This window comes from Dipodomys merriami, unplaced genomic scaffold, assembly GCF_024711535.1.
Source record: "Dipodomys merriami isolate MVZ:Mamm:240054 unplaced genomic scaffold, mDipMer1.0.p SCAF_4, whole genome shotgun sequence".
Classification (NCBI taxonomy): Eukaryota; Metazoa; Chordata; class Mammalia; order Rodentia; family Heteromyidae; genus Dipodomys; species Dipodomys merriami.
The window spans coordinates 68324015-68339666 of NW_027205603.1; the positions used below are offsets into that span (position 1 = coordinate 68324015).

The following is a 15652-nucleotide window of genomic DNA, read 5'->3' on the forward strand; positions in this document are numbered from 1 at the left end:
TATGCAAATCATCTCAAATTTGTTCGTTTTGCCTCGAAGTTTCCAACATCCTACATACACAGTAATTGAAGAAGAGAGAAACAAAACTTTAGAAACTAAAGAACCACGAAACAGTTATTGGGTCTTACCTGTGTGGGAAAATAACGGCAAGATCAAATCTTTTATTAGCTGCTCGGTGCTCCCCTGTGGCAGAAGAACCCAGAAATAAAGGTCAGGGGGGCAGGGGCCAGGTGGAGAGCCTGAACTTCCACACACTTCCTTTGGAAAAAATAAAAAGTTACCGTTCTTATTCTAGATCATTCCCACCTACAGCTAATTGCCTTAGCTAACGGTTTTTCTGATGTAAGAAAACGCCAGGCTCCCAACTGCGGAATGTTACTGTTTCAAATGGAGACTGGAGAGGAGAACGAGTACTCTGTGGACTCAGTTCAGCACCCAGTCCACGCGGGGCAGAGCAGGGGTGGGTGCACGTCCTCGCGGGCAGTCTCCAGGGACTCCTGAGAGCAACGAAATGGTCTCCCGAGAGAGAGAGAGAGAGAGAGAGAGAGAGAGAGAGAGAGAGAGAGAGAGAGAGAGAGAGAGAGAGAGAGAGAGGCGCAGATGAGAGGGCTTAACTGGCCTGAAGACACACAGTTGGCATTTGTGATCAGCTGGCACTAGTAGAGGACTTTGCCAGTGGCCTAACCTTCCTGCCAAGAAGCTTCAAGGGCGGGGGGGGGGGCGGTTGCGGGGAAGCAGGGGCTGTGTGGGCAGGAGGGTCGGCTAAAGTGGAAGCACAAAGTTTATAGAGAGACTGAGATTTCTTTGTGCCCTATCCTTTGGGCGAGGCATGAGAGGGGGAAGAGTGGGGTGGGGGTGGGGGGTCCCTCCAAAGAGGAGGCTGTTGGAAGAAGTTGCTGGAAGAGAGGGGAGGGAGGGAGGGGCGGGGACCCAACATCGACGCGGTGACAACTGCAGAAGGTGGCCCTCCCTCCGAGCCCCACATCTCCTTTCCCGACTCCCGCCCCCACCTCCCCACCCCAGCCACGCCGCGATCCCCGGCGCTCCACCCGACCCAGGCCAGGGCCCCAGTTTGCATCCGGACTGGCTTTGGACGCAGCCAATCCTCCTCTGGCTGCTGGCATAGTCTCCCCTCCCCACGGCCCCGGCGCGCCCCTCCCTCGCGCGCCTCGACACCTCCCGCGGCAGAACGCGAGCGACGCGGCCCGGAGCGGCGGCGGCGGCGCCCGACTATCTGCCCCGCACGCCGGGGACCGGGGAAGCCGACGCGCGCCTCCTCCCGCCCCCTCTCGCAGCCCCTCTTTCCCGTGCGCCCCAGTCCCTTCCCCTCCCTCCCTCTCTTCTGTCTCTCGGTCTCTTTTTATTTTTCGCCCCCTCCTCTCTTTCCCCTTTTCTCTCCCGCTGACCGTTCGCTCCCAGATCCCCCGTTCTCTCTCCCCCACCCCAACCCCGCCGCGCTCCCCCTGTCCCCCCTCCCCTCCCCTCCGCCGCACTCTCTCGGGGGGCCCCCCACTCTCGTCTTCTCATTCGCTTGCTCATCTCCAAACGTGGATCCGCCGCCGTTCCCGGAGGAGCCCAGCGCCCGGATCCCGCGCGCCCGGAGCATCTGGAGTCCGGCCGGCGGCGGCCCGAGCCTGGCCGGCTGCGGCGGCAGCGGCGGCGGCGGCGGGAGCCCCGGGAGCCAGAGCCGGGACCGCGGGCACCGCGGGAGCCCCAGCGCCGGCGGCCGCCGCCGAGATGTCCAGGCGAAAGCAGAGCAAACCCCGGCAGATCAAACGTAAGTTTGCGCGCGGGGCCCGGAGTTGGTGGGATTATTTCTGAGGCGAGGGGCGCACGCCGCGGGAAGGGAAGGGAAGGGGGGGGTGGCTCGTGAGAGGGGGGGGAAACCCGCTCTTCGTCCTCTGGATTTGTCCAAACTTTGCCTGAGCAATCGAATCCCAGGGACAACTAAGACAGACCGACGGACACACTGATGGACGGACGCCCGTGTGTACCAAGGGAGAAGCTCCAACGCCCGGAGGAGACGGACGGACGGACTGACGGACAGACAGACAGACAGATAGATGGATCGGCTCCCAAGAGCCCAAGCCAGAGCGAAGCTAGGATGCAAACCCATTTCTGGATCCGTGTAGGCTCTCCACTCCCAATATTTCCCATTTCTTTAAAAAGAAATACATCTTTATTTGTATTTTGATTTGGACCTCAGTGCCCCCCCCCCGCACGCCGCGCGTCCCCGCGGTCGGCTGGCGGGTCCGAGTAGACAGTGCCACTCCCGCAGGGTCTTCTTCTTCTTCTTGTCATTATGGTCGCGCGTGACGGCCCGGCACTCCTGGGAAGCCCCTCGCCACCGTACCAAACCACCGGAGTTCCCCCAAAAGCCGGCGGATCCCTTTCCCCAGGCGGGGCCGAATTAGTGTCCTGGGCGGTGCCGGGGCCACGCCAAACCCGAAGTGAAACAAAAAGTAGGTGTAAAAAGTTTCGCGCCCTGCCACCCGCGGCGGCCGTGCGCCTCCGCCCCGCAGACGCAGGGCTGGGCGAGGCGGCTTCCAGCCGCCGGGTCCCCGGGGTGGGCTGGGGAGGCGGCGCTCGCCCTCCCCGCGACCCCGGGCGCTGCGGGATACCGTTTGGGTCTGACCCCCGCCCCCTCCGCCGCCCCACCCTCAGAAGTCGGCGCAGGGAGGGGCCCAGTCCCTCCCCAGAGTCCCGGGCAGCTCAGGCGAGCAGAGCGCAGAAACCAGCGCCCCGAGGTCCCAGAGGAACCACTGGGACCCCGCGGCCCAGAGACACCTGCCTAAGACGCACTCACAGACACCAACTAGGTCAACTCTTCTGGGCTGGGGAAAAAATTCCCCCAACTCTGTTTCATAGAGGCCTGCGACATATCTTCAACGCTTTGGCCGAAAAGAAGAAAAAGAAAAAGAAAAAAACACCTAGGTTCCCCCCTGCCCCACCCTCGCAGAAACCTTGTGATGTTTCTGTTTCCTCATACAGTTTATACAGTCTAGCAACTAGTGTGAAACTAATTATAATGCAATTTCGGAGTAAGGCATTAGTAATAATTTCCTCCCGCTTGATTTCTTAATCACACTCACGACCCCCCCCCACACCCAAAAGTTAAAAAATTAAATTTGATGTAAGTTGAAAATGCAGTTTATCAATCAACTTGTCCTTGAAATGAGGGCCAACTTATGAACAATTTACTACAGTTACTTCGTGTGTGTGTGTGTGTGTGTGTGTGTGTGTGTGTGTGTGTGTGTCTGTATACATAAATAATGCCTGCCTCTCAAACATGACTTTCTAGCTGTTCTTTAGGGGATTTCTTCCCCTGAACTTCAGTTTCCAGCCTAGGCAACTTATTTGTTATTGCATCTTAGTGGACTTCACTTTGGGCCGAAAGCATTTTGAATCAAGTAGCAATATTGTTCTTGAAGGTTTTTTTTTTTTGAGTGATTAGTAATGGTTTTAATCAATTGACTTCTACTTTTTAGCACTAAATTGATCAGATCCGTCTATTTTAATACCACATTTTATGCTACAAAGCGTGCTTTCTGAAAGATATTATTATAAACATTATTAAATGCAAATGCTTTTTAGCTCACGGCTGCCGTCTAGATTGTTAATAAATAATTAATATTAATTGATTGTATGGCACAAAGACCATCTGATTCTACTTGGGAATACTTTGTTATCTTCTCAATTAGCTACATTAATTTTTTTCTTTCCTTCTATGTCCACCTCATATAATTGAAGATTAAAGCATTGGAACTAATTACTGATGATATTCTTGTGTTATAGGTCATAAAACATTTTACTGGCTTATTTGAATGCTATGATTTATTAACTATCAAAAACTCCCAAAAGTTTTCTTATATCAGTATAGTTGTTCACAGTGGTCATCTCCTGATGATATATTTTTATGTGTGCATTGTTATGTACATGCATTTTAAGCTTTTATTAGATTCAATTTGGGGACACAATGATAATCAATGCAAATATGGACACCTTTCTTCTCCACTCTTAGGGAAAGTGCAACGCTAAAGATTAGCAGTGTTAACTCACAGCTTTAGGGGAGGAGATATTTAAATGTAGCTTCAGCAGCTCAAAAGCCATTTTGGTTGGTTACAAACTGTTGATGTTTGTGCCCTTTAGGTTTGCAAAGAGCGAAGTTTGTCTTGATACTCAGTCATTACTATTATAGTTCTCCTTTAATTTCAGACGAACACTATTTTCTAGTACAAATAACTGTTACTTTTGTGATTCCAGATCAAATATCAGCTTTGGAAAATAATCAGAAAGCTGAGGCTCTGTGAAGCAATACCATTTTGACGTTCTAGTTCAAAACTACATTTTAAACTTGGAAATGTCCAGGATTTGAAAAGAAAGCCTTGGCACTGCTGATAAAACATACCCAATTTAGAGCAACTATGACAAGCAAAAAGTCAGCTTATACCAGAAACTCTGAAGACAGTCAATTTAAAGGACAAAAAGGTTGTTGGGCACAGTTTTTTTTTTCTCTCTCTCTTTTACTGCATACAGTTCCTTGCTATCTAAAATTGTGATTTATGCAGTATTTTAATATTTTGCTTATTCTTTCCCCTTGGGTGCTCTCCGGGCAGCGATAAAAAGGCGACGCTGAAAGAGCACCATTAATTTGCTATGATGACTGGCCAGATAAGAAGAGATAATAGGAAAGATAAGCAGAGAAGATATACCATCAGAAACCCGATTATTACCATTAAAATTCCAGCCCAGCAATCTGCAGAAGCCTGATAATTCCTTCTCCGTTTCCACCACTTTGGATGATAAGGCAAAAAATAGTCACTCAGTGCTCCTTGATTAGACTGCCTGGATTTCCTGATAATACAGTGATAAATTATGTATTTTGCCCCCATGTTTTGTCCCAAAATTCAGATTTTTTTTCTTCCTACTCCAAGACTATATTTTCTGCCTTCCCCTTCAAAAGCTTTCCCTCATAAGCTATTATTGTAATCCTGGTTTGATAAAAAGCCCTGATAGGACAGGAGGTGTTTGGTGTGGAGCTGTATCATGCTATCAGCCCATCTCCCCTGCACAGCTGCTTGCTGCTGTTGTTTTAGCCTTATCACCTCCTGCCAATATGCCAATAAATTGCCCAGATTGTTCTCCATTCTGGGACTGCACTGCAAAATTTATGACAGAAAAGATGATTTCCCCTCTCTCCCCCACCCCCTTTTACCAATGCTTCTCTTTATGATTAGGAAATGTGAGTGTACAGTTTTATTGTTATTTTCTTCTTCAAGCTGTTGTTTCTAATCATGTGTTCGTTGTCCTGGCTGTCCCCCAACTTCTGTCACACCTAAATATATCTGCTTGGAGGTTCAGGGAAAAATGGACATAATATTATTTTTCTTTTTCTTTCTTTTCTGTTGTCTTCTGCAAAGCAGTGTCAGTATGTGCTCCCTGGAAGCTGAGGCAGAGTTACAGAGGAAGGAAGGACACTCAAATATTTTTTTTCATATACAAGTGAATGAGACATACTTTGTTTTTATTACTATGATAGTTTTTTTTTAAATAAAACTTTTAGGTAGCTCAGTGTTTTCAATCTTGAAGAATGAAATGATCAGTCTAGACCAGGCGCCCGGTCATTTGTACTGAAGTAGGAAAGGGAGGAAAGAAGCTGAATTAAAAGGCAGAACGTTTCTTTTTCTTGGAAAGTGAAGCAGAGATTGAGAATTAATAGAAATGCTGAAAGCAAAATCTTCCATGTTAAGAGTAATCTTGTTAGCAGTTCAGTGCAGAGGTTTTTGACTAAGTTGGAATCTGCTAGCATTGGCTAAATTACCTTTTTGTTATTTGAAGTGATCTCCCCATTTCAGCCGGTACAAGCGCCTAACTTACACATTTCATGGTCTATGCTAGTTTTTAAGGAGTAGATGGTAGGAGCTGTTTTTCTTATAAAAGGATTACTGTTCTAAAAATTAAAATATTAGCGTTAAATTTATTATATAATATTTTTCATGAGAATGACCCTGCTTGTATCATTTCTAGAATCAATATGATGCTATGTGAAGAAGTAAATGTGTTCTGTTTTTCATTGTTCTATTTTTATTACTTTTTTAGTGTAGAGCTTTTATGTGTTTCTTCCATTAATGTTCATTCCATAATTTGAGGGTTAATTATCTACTCTACTATAGTTAATATTATGTAGAAGAGGGTTTGAAAATGCTATGCACATTTGGAAATATCCTGATCATTCTTACACATAGTTAGGATGGATATCTTGGCTTTTACCTGGTTTTGCTTTGAAATAAATTACTAATTTCTTATGAATTTTAGGGATATTTATAAACACTATTAAAATGTTTTCTCTTTGTTTTGTAATATGGTCTATATTGAGGATTTAACTTTTTATAGTTTGGGCTGAGAAATATTTTGGAAAATCAGTTTTACCCTGACCACAAAGTAAAGAAATATGTATTGTGTGTATTGGTTATAAAATTAATAAAAGAGAATGGTACCCATTGCTTGTAAGATTATTTAAAATTAATTTGTTTATTTACAAATTTAAAATGATATCATTGCCTACATATTTTTAGAAAAAATCTAGAAATCATTATTTAGCAGATTAAAATGTGTAAATGTTAAATTGGATGGTTTAGTAAAGCTGATGTTTACGAGTTAAAGAGAATGTGAAAAAGTTTACCTGTAAAAGACCATTAATCATGAAGTCAGGTATTTTAAAGTTTAAAGAAACTAACAGTGCAAATACAAATGAACCAGCATTTCTATCACTGTTTGCAGTTTAAGGCCTAAACTTGGCAATGTGACTTTAAATTAATAGAACAGCTCTTACATTCTCCACTTCTAACTTTCCAAAAATTAGAGAGCCAAAAGTACATAGTACAAAATTTGAATTTTCTATAATTTTGGGTAGAGATCTTATGAGTAATAGAATTACATAGGACCAGTTACAAACGGAAGCATCTCTTTGAAGTTTGGAGGTGAATCTGTCTCTCTGAAGAGCTCGGTGATCGTTTTGGACACTACCAATAAGCCTTTGTAAATTTAATTTTACTCCAAGAGGTTTTAAACATAGACACAGGAAGCATATGATTTGTCATGGGCTACATCAGTTGATGCTGTGAAGTTACAAAGGAAGGTGATGATCTGGTCTTGCTTTTCCATTCTGCTAGCTAAATGCTTCTTATATGTTTAGGGGTTAATACAAAGATTTATGTGTTGCTTTGCTTTTGGTAGAGAAATTAAGATATACATTGATTACATAAACTGTGTAGCCTGTATTAGTTATAATTATTTATTCTTTTAAATAATTTTTTACAAAAGAAATGGAACTGTCAATTGGCCACTTCCCACTGTAAAAGTTTAGAGAAAATGAGACTGAACCTAACATGTTGACTAAAGTAAGATATTTAAGACTAAATGTGTGGATTTCTGAAATGGAAGATTTTGTTCTTCACAAATAAGGCAAATCAGCAACAAACTTGTCATTTACCTTTCAATCCCATCCTAAAGGTATCAAATGAATAAACTAACTTTATTAACTTTCCATTCTGCAATTTAATTTCACACTTCAAAGAAACACCTTCCCAAATGAACTTTTCTTCAAAATAACTATGTATACCAAGTTTTAAATGAAACGGTATTATTTAGAGGAAATGTTTGGATGGTAGGATAAACTGCGAGGAATCTAAAACTAAGTGTGTGTGAAAGTAAATACTTTTCAAGAAAAGCTTTCTGTGCTCACTAAACAGAGTGAGAGGCTCTGTGAACTGGAATTCTTACCCTCTAAGGAATATTCCTTGGATGGTTTGTGACTGTCCCAGTTCCAAAGGCATTTCAGAACACTGCAGATGGTTTTGAAACTTGGTCTAATTCAGCGCCTGCCACTGTGTAAAATTATCAGCTCGTTCTCTCTCCAAATGAATAGCAGCAGAAATCGGTTACTTCAGTAGCCAGAGAATGTGTTTCCAACATAGATAAAGGGGTAAGTACATATCACTCAATAAGGTGACATGTATAAAAACTGAAATGCAATTAAATTAATAAACTCAGATATTATTTGGCATTCTCGAAAGAACTATCTCTTTAAAGGTATTAGCATAAAGATAGCACATTTGTTTATTATGCTTCCAAATCAGTTCCTAGTATCTCTGCCACAGGTAACAATTGACTTTTCAGGCTTCAAGTTAATAGCCTTGTCTCTTGCTTGTAGGGATCAATATTAGTATTAATTAATCACCATTATCGGCACTAGGATCTGGTTCTATTTGTTGTTACATCAGCAAAATATCAATATAGAAAGTGGACTCTCTGATCGTCATGGCAACTTCATCTCTTGGGTCAAAGAAAGTTTATCTTATCTGTGCATGGAGAGTGGCAAACTGTTTAGGGATCTAGTTTGAACTCTAAGAACATTGATTTAGTTTTTGTTTGCGAATAGAGGCTGAATTCCAATCACAAGGGATAGGTAAGATTTAAATATTAAAGCCTAGAGGCTTGCCTAGAGAGTGTCATACCAAGACTGTCAGGCAGTCTTTTTGAGGTGACAAAAAGGTAGAGAGGAGTCAAGATTATTTAAAGCATTAGTAATTTGTGCGTTTGACAAATACTTCTAAAAAACTGGATGTATGGTAATTAGTAGGTATTATATATAGTGTGGCATAAGATTTCACAATTGAAAATAAAAGACTTTCTTTTCTCTTTCATCTTGTCTTCTCTGGTCTCTTATTATAATAATACTCGGCATATAACAAAAGTACCTTGAAGAACCAGTTTTGCCTAATGATATGTCCCTTGTCTAAAGCAAGAGTTTTGCCATGAATTTTCAAGTCTGAGGAAGGAATTCACCTGGGGATATTTTAATATGAACAAATATTCATCTTAGAAAAATCCTACAGAGTAATCTTCAAGGATAAATGTCTTTGAAAACAGTTTACAATGATAATATAGGACTGACTGTAAGTCAGGAAATAAAACACATGCTATTTTGTCAATAATCTTAACAATAGACTGATCACTTAAAAGGAGCATTAAAATAAAGACAGATCATTGGAATTTATCATTAAAAAAGTTTTGCCACCGTAAACACTATATAAAGAAAATGCCACCGGAGATAACTCTACCCTCAAGATTGCTGGCACCAAACAATGGTAAATTGTTTGTGCTTGGAGAAATTATATACATGCCATAATTATGGAGACTTTAAAAATGAATGTTTAGTGCTCAATGTCTATACATAATAACACATAATTACTCATTCCAAGCACTGTTCAAAACTTAAGGTCAACTCTTCTTATAGCCTATATGTGATGCTATTTTCATTTAATATTCAATTAATATTCTATGTATATATACATATATACATATATATATATATATATATATATATATATATGAAGGAATGTGCTTCAGAGAGGTATCAGTTAAATGTTTAACATAAAGTAGGTTCTCATTTCATCTGGGTTTTCTGCCAATAACTATTTGGTTTTATTTATTTTGAAAGTGTCCCCCTTGAATTGTTGGAAGATGTTGAATGAATGGTTATTAGTCTTGTTTGTTTATGTACACGATTTTGCTTTTGGTAATGTCATCTTTATCATGAGCAACTTACAACTATTTGTAACATCATAACTTATTCCTAGGACATCACAAAACTTTATAATTTTAGTAGCCTCTACAAAAGGGAATAAGACAGGTTATCAACTATAATTGACAACTATATACTGTCAAACTGATGGACATTTTTCCAATCATAATCCTTTTTTTTTTTTTTTGTGGTGTTGATCCAAAGAGGGCTTAAATTTAGGGCCTGAGTACTGTCCCTGAGCATTTTTACTCAAGAGTAGCACTCTACTACTTGTGCCACAACTCTACTTCTGGCTTTTTGGTGGTTAATTGGAAATAAGAATCCCCCAGATGATCCTGCCTGGACTGACTTCCAACCTCAATCCTCAGAATGCAGCCTCCAAAGTAGCTAGGATTAAAGGCAAGAGCCACTGCTGAGCAGCGTTAAATTTCTTGTTTAAAAATTTACAAAAATCTGAAAACTTGAACAAAGAGCTAATTATAAAATTTAGAATTAGAAGCAACTATTTTTCTCGTATCTTATTAGTCTGTAAATGTTAACTTTTAACTTTAACCATATTTCCTTTTGGAATGCTGAATAATGGTATACTCTTTAATAAAGATGTGTTTTTTTTGGTATGGTATACTCTGAAATTATAGAAACCTGTCATGAACTGGGTTTAGAATATTGAAAATAGGTAATTTACAAGTTTTTATGTTTGAAGGCCGAAATCCCATAGAGTTATGCAGAAAACAACTAAGAAACTTATGCTTTAAAGATACTTAAACTATCAACTAAATAATGCATTTACATAACAATTAAATAATACAGTACATATTTTTCATGTCTCTCTTGCTCAATACAGGATTCCCAAATTTGAAAGTGTAGCTTTAAATCTTTCCATACTATATAATGAAAATATGTGATTGTTTACAATTCGCTGATGAAGTTTGTGTCATAGATTGATGTTTTTTCTTTTTTTTTCTATAATGGAGTGAACTCTGGGCCTCACATCCTAGATTAATTTTAGGTCCTGTGGTCCCCAAGAAAGTATTTTTTATTAATAATTTTATTGTAAAGATACTGTACATCAGGGTTACATGAGTAGGGTAATGAGTACATTTCCTACCAAGCAAGAAAGTATTTAAATACATCTTTTTTTCATTTCTTACAGTTGTGCAAAAGGAATTTTTTCATCTTACCAATGAAAACTTGTTTAGTTTCCAGTATAGTGTCTCTACAACATAAAATTCCATATAGCAGTAAGCTTTCTTTTTCAGTATGAGTGTGTCACTGAGTTCAAAGATTTTTTTTAAATAAAGCTTTGTAACTTAAGTTACAAAAACCTGAACTCAGTGAGAAGCTTTTGGAATAATAATTTTCTTACTACATCCCAATTATTTTCATAATATGCATTTTCAGCCATTGATATATCACTGTATTCCTATGTGGTCTCATATAACCTATACTTATGATGAAGGTATGCATTTTGTGATGAGATTTTTTTGGATAAATTTTATGCCACTTAAAAAAATCTTCTCAAAGTATGTTATAGTTCAGTGACTATGTGATTGAATACATAAGTGAATATATAAGAAATGGAAATCTTATATTTATAGGGAAGATTGTTTTGGTCTTAAAGAAGATCTGAAAGTTTGGGTAATTTCCCCTTGAAGAGAAATGAAGACAAGTTTAGGCACAGAAAACATATGCTAATACACAGAACTTACCTCCACAAAATAGGTTTCTATTTTACCCTTCTCACTTTTATGTAGCAATTTTGGAAATGTGTACTGATTAAATGAGACATTACATAATCTCCCCCATTTTTCTCCTTGCTATACAGGAACTTATTATGGAACTGATTTGACAACAGCATTGAATCTGTAAACCATTTTTCCCCTCCAAGACAGTGCAAATAGATAAAAAGGCTTTTATTCTTCGGAGTTATTTTTATTTATTTGGGACAATAGATTCTTAGTCTGTACTGTACACTTTGCTCAGTCAGGTTGTCTTTCTCTTCTTGGGATGACATTCGCCAGTTCTCATTTTGATAGCCTCTTTGCCAAGTTGATGTAAAAATAAGGGCATTTTCCTATAATATATTCCTTGTATGTAATTACTCTTGTTTATTTTGGAAATACTGGGTATCCCATCAGCGGGTAGACACTCAGTGTACAGCGGAGACTGAGCAATGTAGGACTTCTCTAACTCCGAAATTTTCAAGAGTTCATTTGCAAATATATTAGGCAGCTGCTAAAAATATCACCCACTTCTGAACAATGTGCATCTTGGACAAACAGGCGCATATTTGCCATCAAGTTTCTTAAGCTTCTGAAGTCAGGGCTACAACTGGGTCAGATGATAAGATGAGCACAACAGAGAAACGAAGAGAGCGTCTGATAAAACCTGATTGATTGATGTCTGGCTTCCCCACCATCACAGGCAGTTGACAGTTAGTTTGGGATCAGATGATTTGGCTTTTGCGATAGAAGATGGGGCCTGGTAGGCAAGCCTGAAGGACAAAAAGGTCGGTTTCTGTGTAGTGTCAAGTAATGTTGAGCTCCCACAAGGTGGGACATTATTTAATTCTTTGTTTTTTTTTTTCAGGTTCAGGCCCTAACATTTGATATTCAGTTTACACACAGAATTGTAGGGCCCTTTCTCTCTTCTATTTGATTTATGATCTTTTACATTGCTCATGTCATAAAGGGAGAGGGTATACATTTACTTGATAATTAAGGTGCCTTTTATATGGTACTTTATAATATAGAGTGGCTTTGTATATATATAATTTTATTATAATCCTATGAGTTAAATGCTATAGCACTTAAAATTCCAAGTTTAATATTAAAAATACTTTTTGGATATGTCTTGGTTACCAGAGAGGAAAAATTTCTGTATAAATTAATTTAGGTTAGCAGCTCTATCTGAGTGTTTGAGTAATATAGAATCTGAGTAGCTTAGGTTAAAATATGTTGATACACAATACAGAAGTGTCAAAGTTTGAAGAAATCTTCATTGATACAATGGAACAATTTTATATACAAGATCCTGGTTAATGAATGATTGTGCTGTCATTTTCTGAACTTTAACCTTGTGGCTGATAATGAGATTATTAGAAGGTTAACTTGTATTTCAGTAATAGAAATGCTCAGGACTTGAAACAGTAAAATCACCTTGAAGATATATGAGTGAACCAGATTATGTTATTGCAGAATAGTATCATGCAAAAAGTTTTGAGCTGTGAACATAGTTAATAGGGAAGAAGGGAGGCAGAAAGGAAGGGAAGCGTAAACCATCGTAGCTAGTTTTAAAGTACAATGTTTTCCAGTGTTAGCCATGAATATTAGTATGATATTATAATATTAGTATTTCAGAATGGAAATTTGGACAGTTTAGCCTCGAATTCAGATTTAGGCTAATTTGATGATTTCTAAAAATTCTCTCCAGTATATGTGTTACTTTTCTTTGAGTGTTAAGGGCTATGTCTCAAGGACAGTATGAGTAATCGTAGCAAGATGAGTTTTATAAGGTGTATATTGTTGATAGGATAAGTGGAATAGTGTATGAAAGTTTTTGTCACCAACCTGAAGAAATATTCACATTATTCATTTAAGATACTTCTGAGAAAAGTGCTGTAAGAAAATGACTGGGTTTCTTCTGGATGCATTAAATACAATAAAATAATACATTCATGTACCTATTTATCGTATCTTGTCTTATGTATGTATGTATGTATGTATGTATGTATGTATGTATGTATCTATCTATCTATCTAGCTAGCTAGCTAGCTAGCTAGCTAGCTATCTAAACACATCTCACACATAGAGAACACATCCATATCATGTCAGTATAAATATTTAGGAAGAGGAAAGAACCATTAATGGATATGGTAAATTTTTCAGGAGAGATGATTTAGGCAAAAGAAGCTCACCTGTAGTGATCTTGTGATGGTCACACCACTGACCATCGATTACTGCAATTACTACTAGTTTCTGGTGGTAGCTGAAATTAGGTAATGCCTTTACTGAAGAAGGGAAAGGGGAATAGGAGGGGATTTTCTTAGTATGCAGTTTGTGCCACACTTCTCAGTTACTCAGTTAAAAGGATGTTTCATTTTAAGGTAATGTTGTTATTGTGAAGTAATATGTAGTCTGAAAGTATGTATTTTTACTATTTTATTATTGAGTATCTGATTGAATCCATGAAATTGTTGACTTGCTTTTCTGTGTACGCACATTCATTTCATAGCCTAGATTATCTCACACTTTCTCTAGTTACTATTCTTTATTATTCCATCTTGTTTGTAACCATATACTTTATAGAGATAAGTAGATAGATTCAGAGGTAAGTTGTATTTTGAAAAAAAATTACACGTTGAGGAAAATTTAAGTTGGCAAATGGGAAAAAATGTTATATCATAAAAATAGTTGCTACCAGGTGCAGGTGGCTCATGTGTGTAATCCCAGCTATTCACTGAGATCTGTGGATCATGGTTCAAAGCCAGCTGTGAGTCTGTGAGTCACCAATTAATCACCAGAGAACTGGAAGTGGTACTGTGGCTCAAGTGGTAGAGTGCTTGCCTTGAGCTGAAGAGCTGAGGGACAGTGCCTAGGCCCAGAGTTCAAGCCCCACGACTGACAAAAGAAAAAGAAAAAGAAAAAAAATAGTTACTATCAGCCATCCTTATATAGAAAGTAGCTGTGGGTCCTTGACCAACTAGACTAAAATATACAATTTTGCTTCCAATTCGATATTCTGATCTTTATAAACTCACTTGCATTACTACATTTTATCCTTATGAGTCTTCTTTCTGTTCCATACAGCTATCAAACTATCCTTCCTGGAATGTTCCTTTCTTAAATTGTCATGTGTGTAGGTTAAATATGCTTCTTCCGTCATCCACTCTCTCTTCAGAGTGGATTTCCTTTGCCCTGGCCAAGTTTAGTTTTCTCTCCCTCCATACACCTTAATTTACTCTCTTGCCTATCATTATACTTTTTAAAATTTTTATTACACTGATTTTTACTTGTAATCATCTCATTTATATATTTGTTGGTTAGTTTACCTATTGTGTGTGTGTGTATATATGTGCTGGTGAAATAGCTTAACTCCATGCCTCTGCCTGTCCCTTAGGTTACTTACTCAAGGCTGGTCCTCTCCCACCTGGGCCATAACTCCACTTCCAGTCTTTTGCTGGCTAATTAGAGATAAGAATCTTACAGACTTTCCTGTCCAAGGTTGGTTTTGAACTGTGAGCCTCAGAGATCAGCCTTCTGAGTAGCTAGGACTACAGTCTTGAGCCACCTGTGCCTGACTTATTTACCTATTAATTAGATGAATTTCCATTACAGTGTTAATTGAGTTGACAGTGAACCTATTCTCATTCTCTTCTGACTCTCTGATGACTCAGAAGGGTACATCATATACAGCAGCAGATGCTTAGTGCTAGCCAAATGAAACAACAATAGCTTTAACTCTCCCATCATTTCTTAAGGTATTACTCTTAATATATTGCCCCTTCCCCTAAGGAAAATGTACTAAGATCACGCTGTAAATCTACCTTAAGTTAAACACTTTTACTTTTTCATTCACTGCTCATTCAACAATGGTATGGAAGGTTGTGGACTATGTGAAGCCAGGAGAAGGGGAGCATACAAAAAAATCATGAGTCAGTGTTAGTTTCTTCTCTCAAGTAGCACAATGAAGTGGTGGAGGAAATTGACATAGGTGTGTTATGATGTATTTGTGGTAAATGGATGTACTAGATAATTTGGGAACTGAAATACCCAGATGAATCAGGATAAATCTCTAGTATGGGGTTGTAATTTGGTTAGGTTTTGAAGGAGGAGTAGGAGGTCTAATCATTGCTACAGGGCATCATAGCCTATAAGAATCATTAGTTTGGCCAAGAGCAGAAAGGCATTAAGAAGTATTTTGAAGATCCACAGAGTACTTCTAGCCAGATATTAAAGAATGTATCTTTAGAACAGTCTTGGGGAAGATTAATGGGATTTGTGTACCATATTGAAAACCTTGAAGTCATCGTTCAGGTTAAGATGTTCAAACTTTGCAAGCCGAGTT

The 15652-nt window shown here is 39.2% G+C and overlaps 1 protein-coding gene across 2 annotated transcripts in view; it reads left to right on the forward strand.

Moving 5' to 3' along the window:
• The first annotated feature begins 1219 nt into the window (after positions 1-1219).
• Zfpm2 (zinc finger protein, FOG family member 2) overlaps positions 1220-15652 on the forward strand; it is a 424411-nt gene continuing 409978 nt past the window's right edge. Inside the window, exon 1 of one of the 2 annotated variants that reach the window (XM_069991247.1) lies at positions 1220-1777. In XM_069991247.1, coding sequence (XP_069847348.1) covers positions 1738-1777 — 40 coding nt within the window. In that variant the 5' untranslated portion in view covers positions 1220-1737. The remainder of the gene's footprint in view (positions 1778-15652) is intronic. The other variant, XM_069991248.1, reaches the window with a different exon arrangement.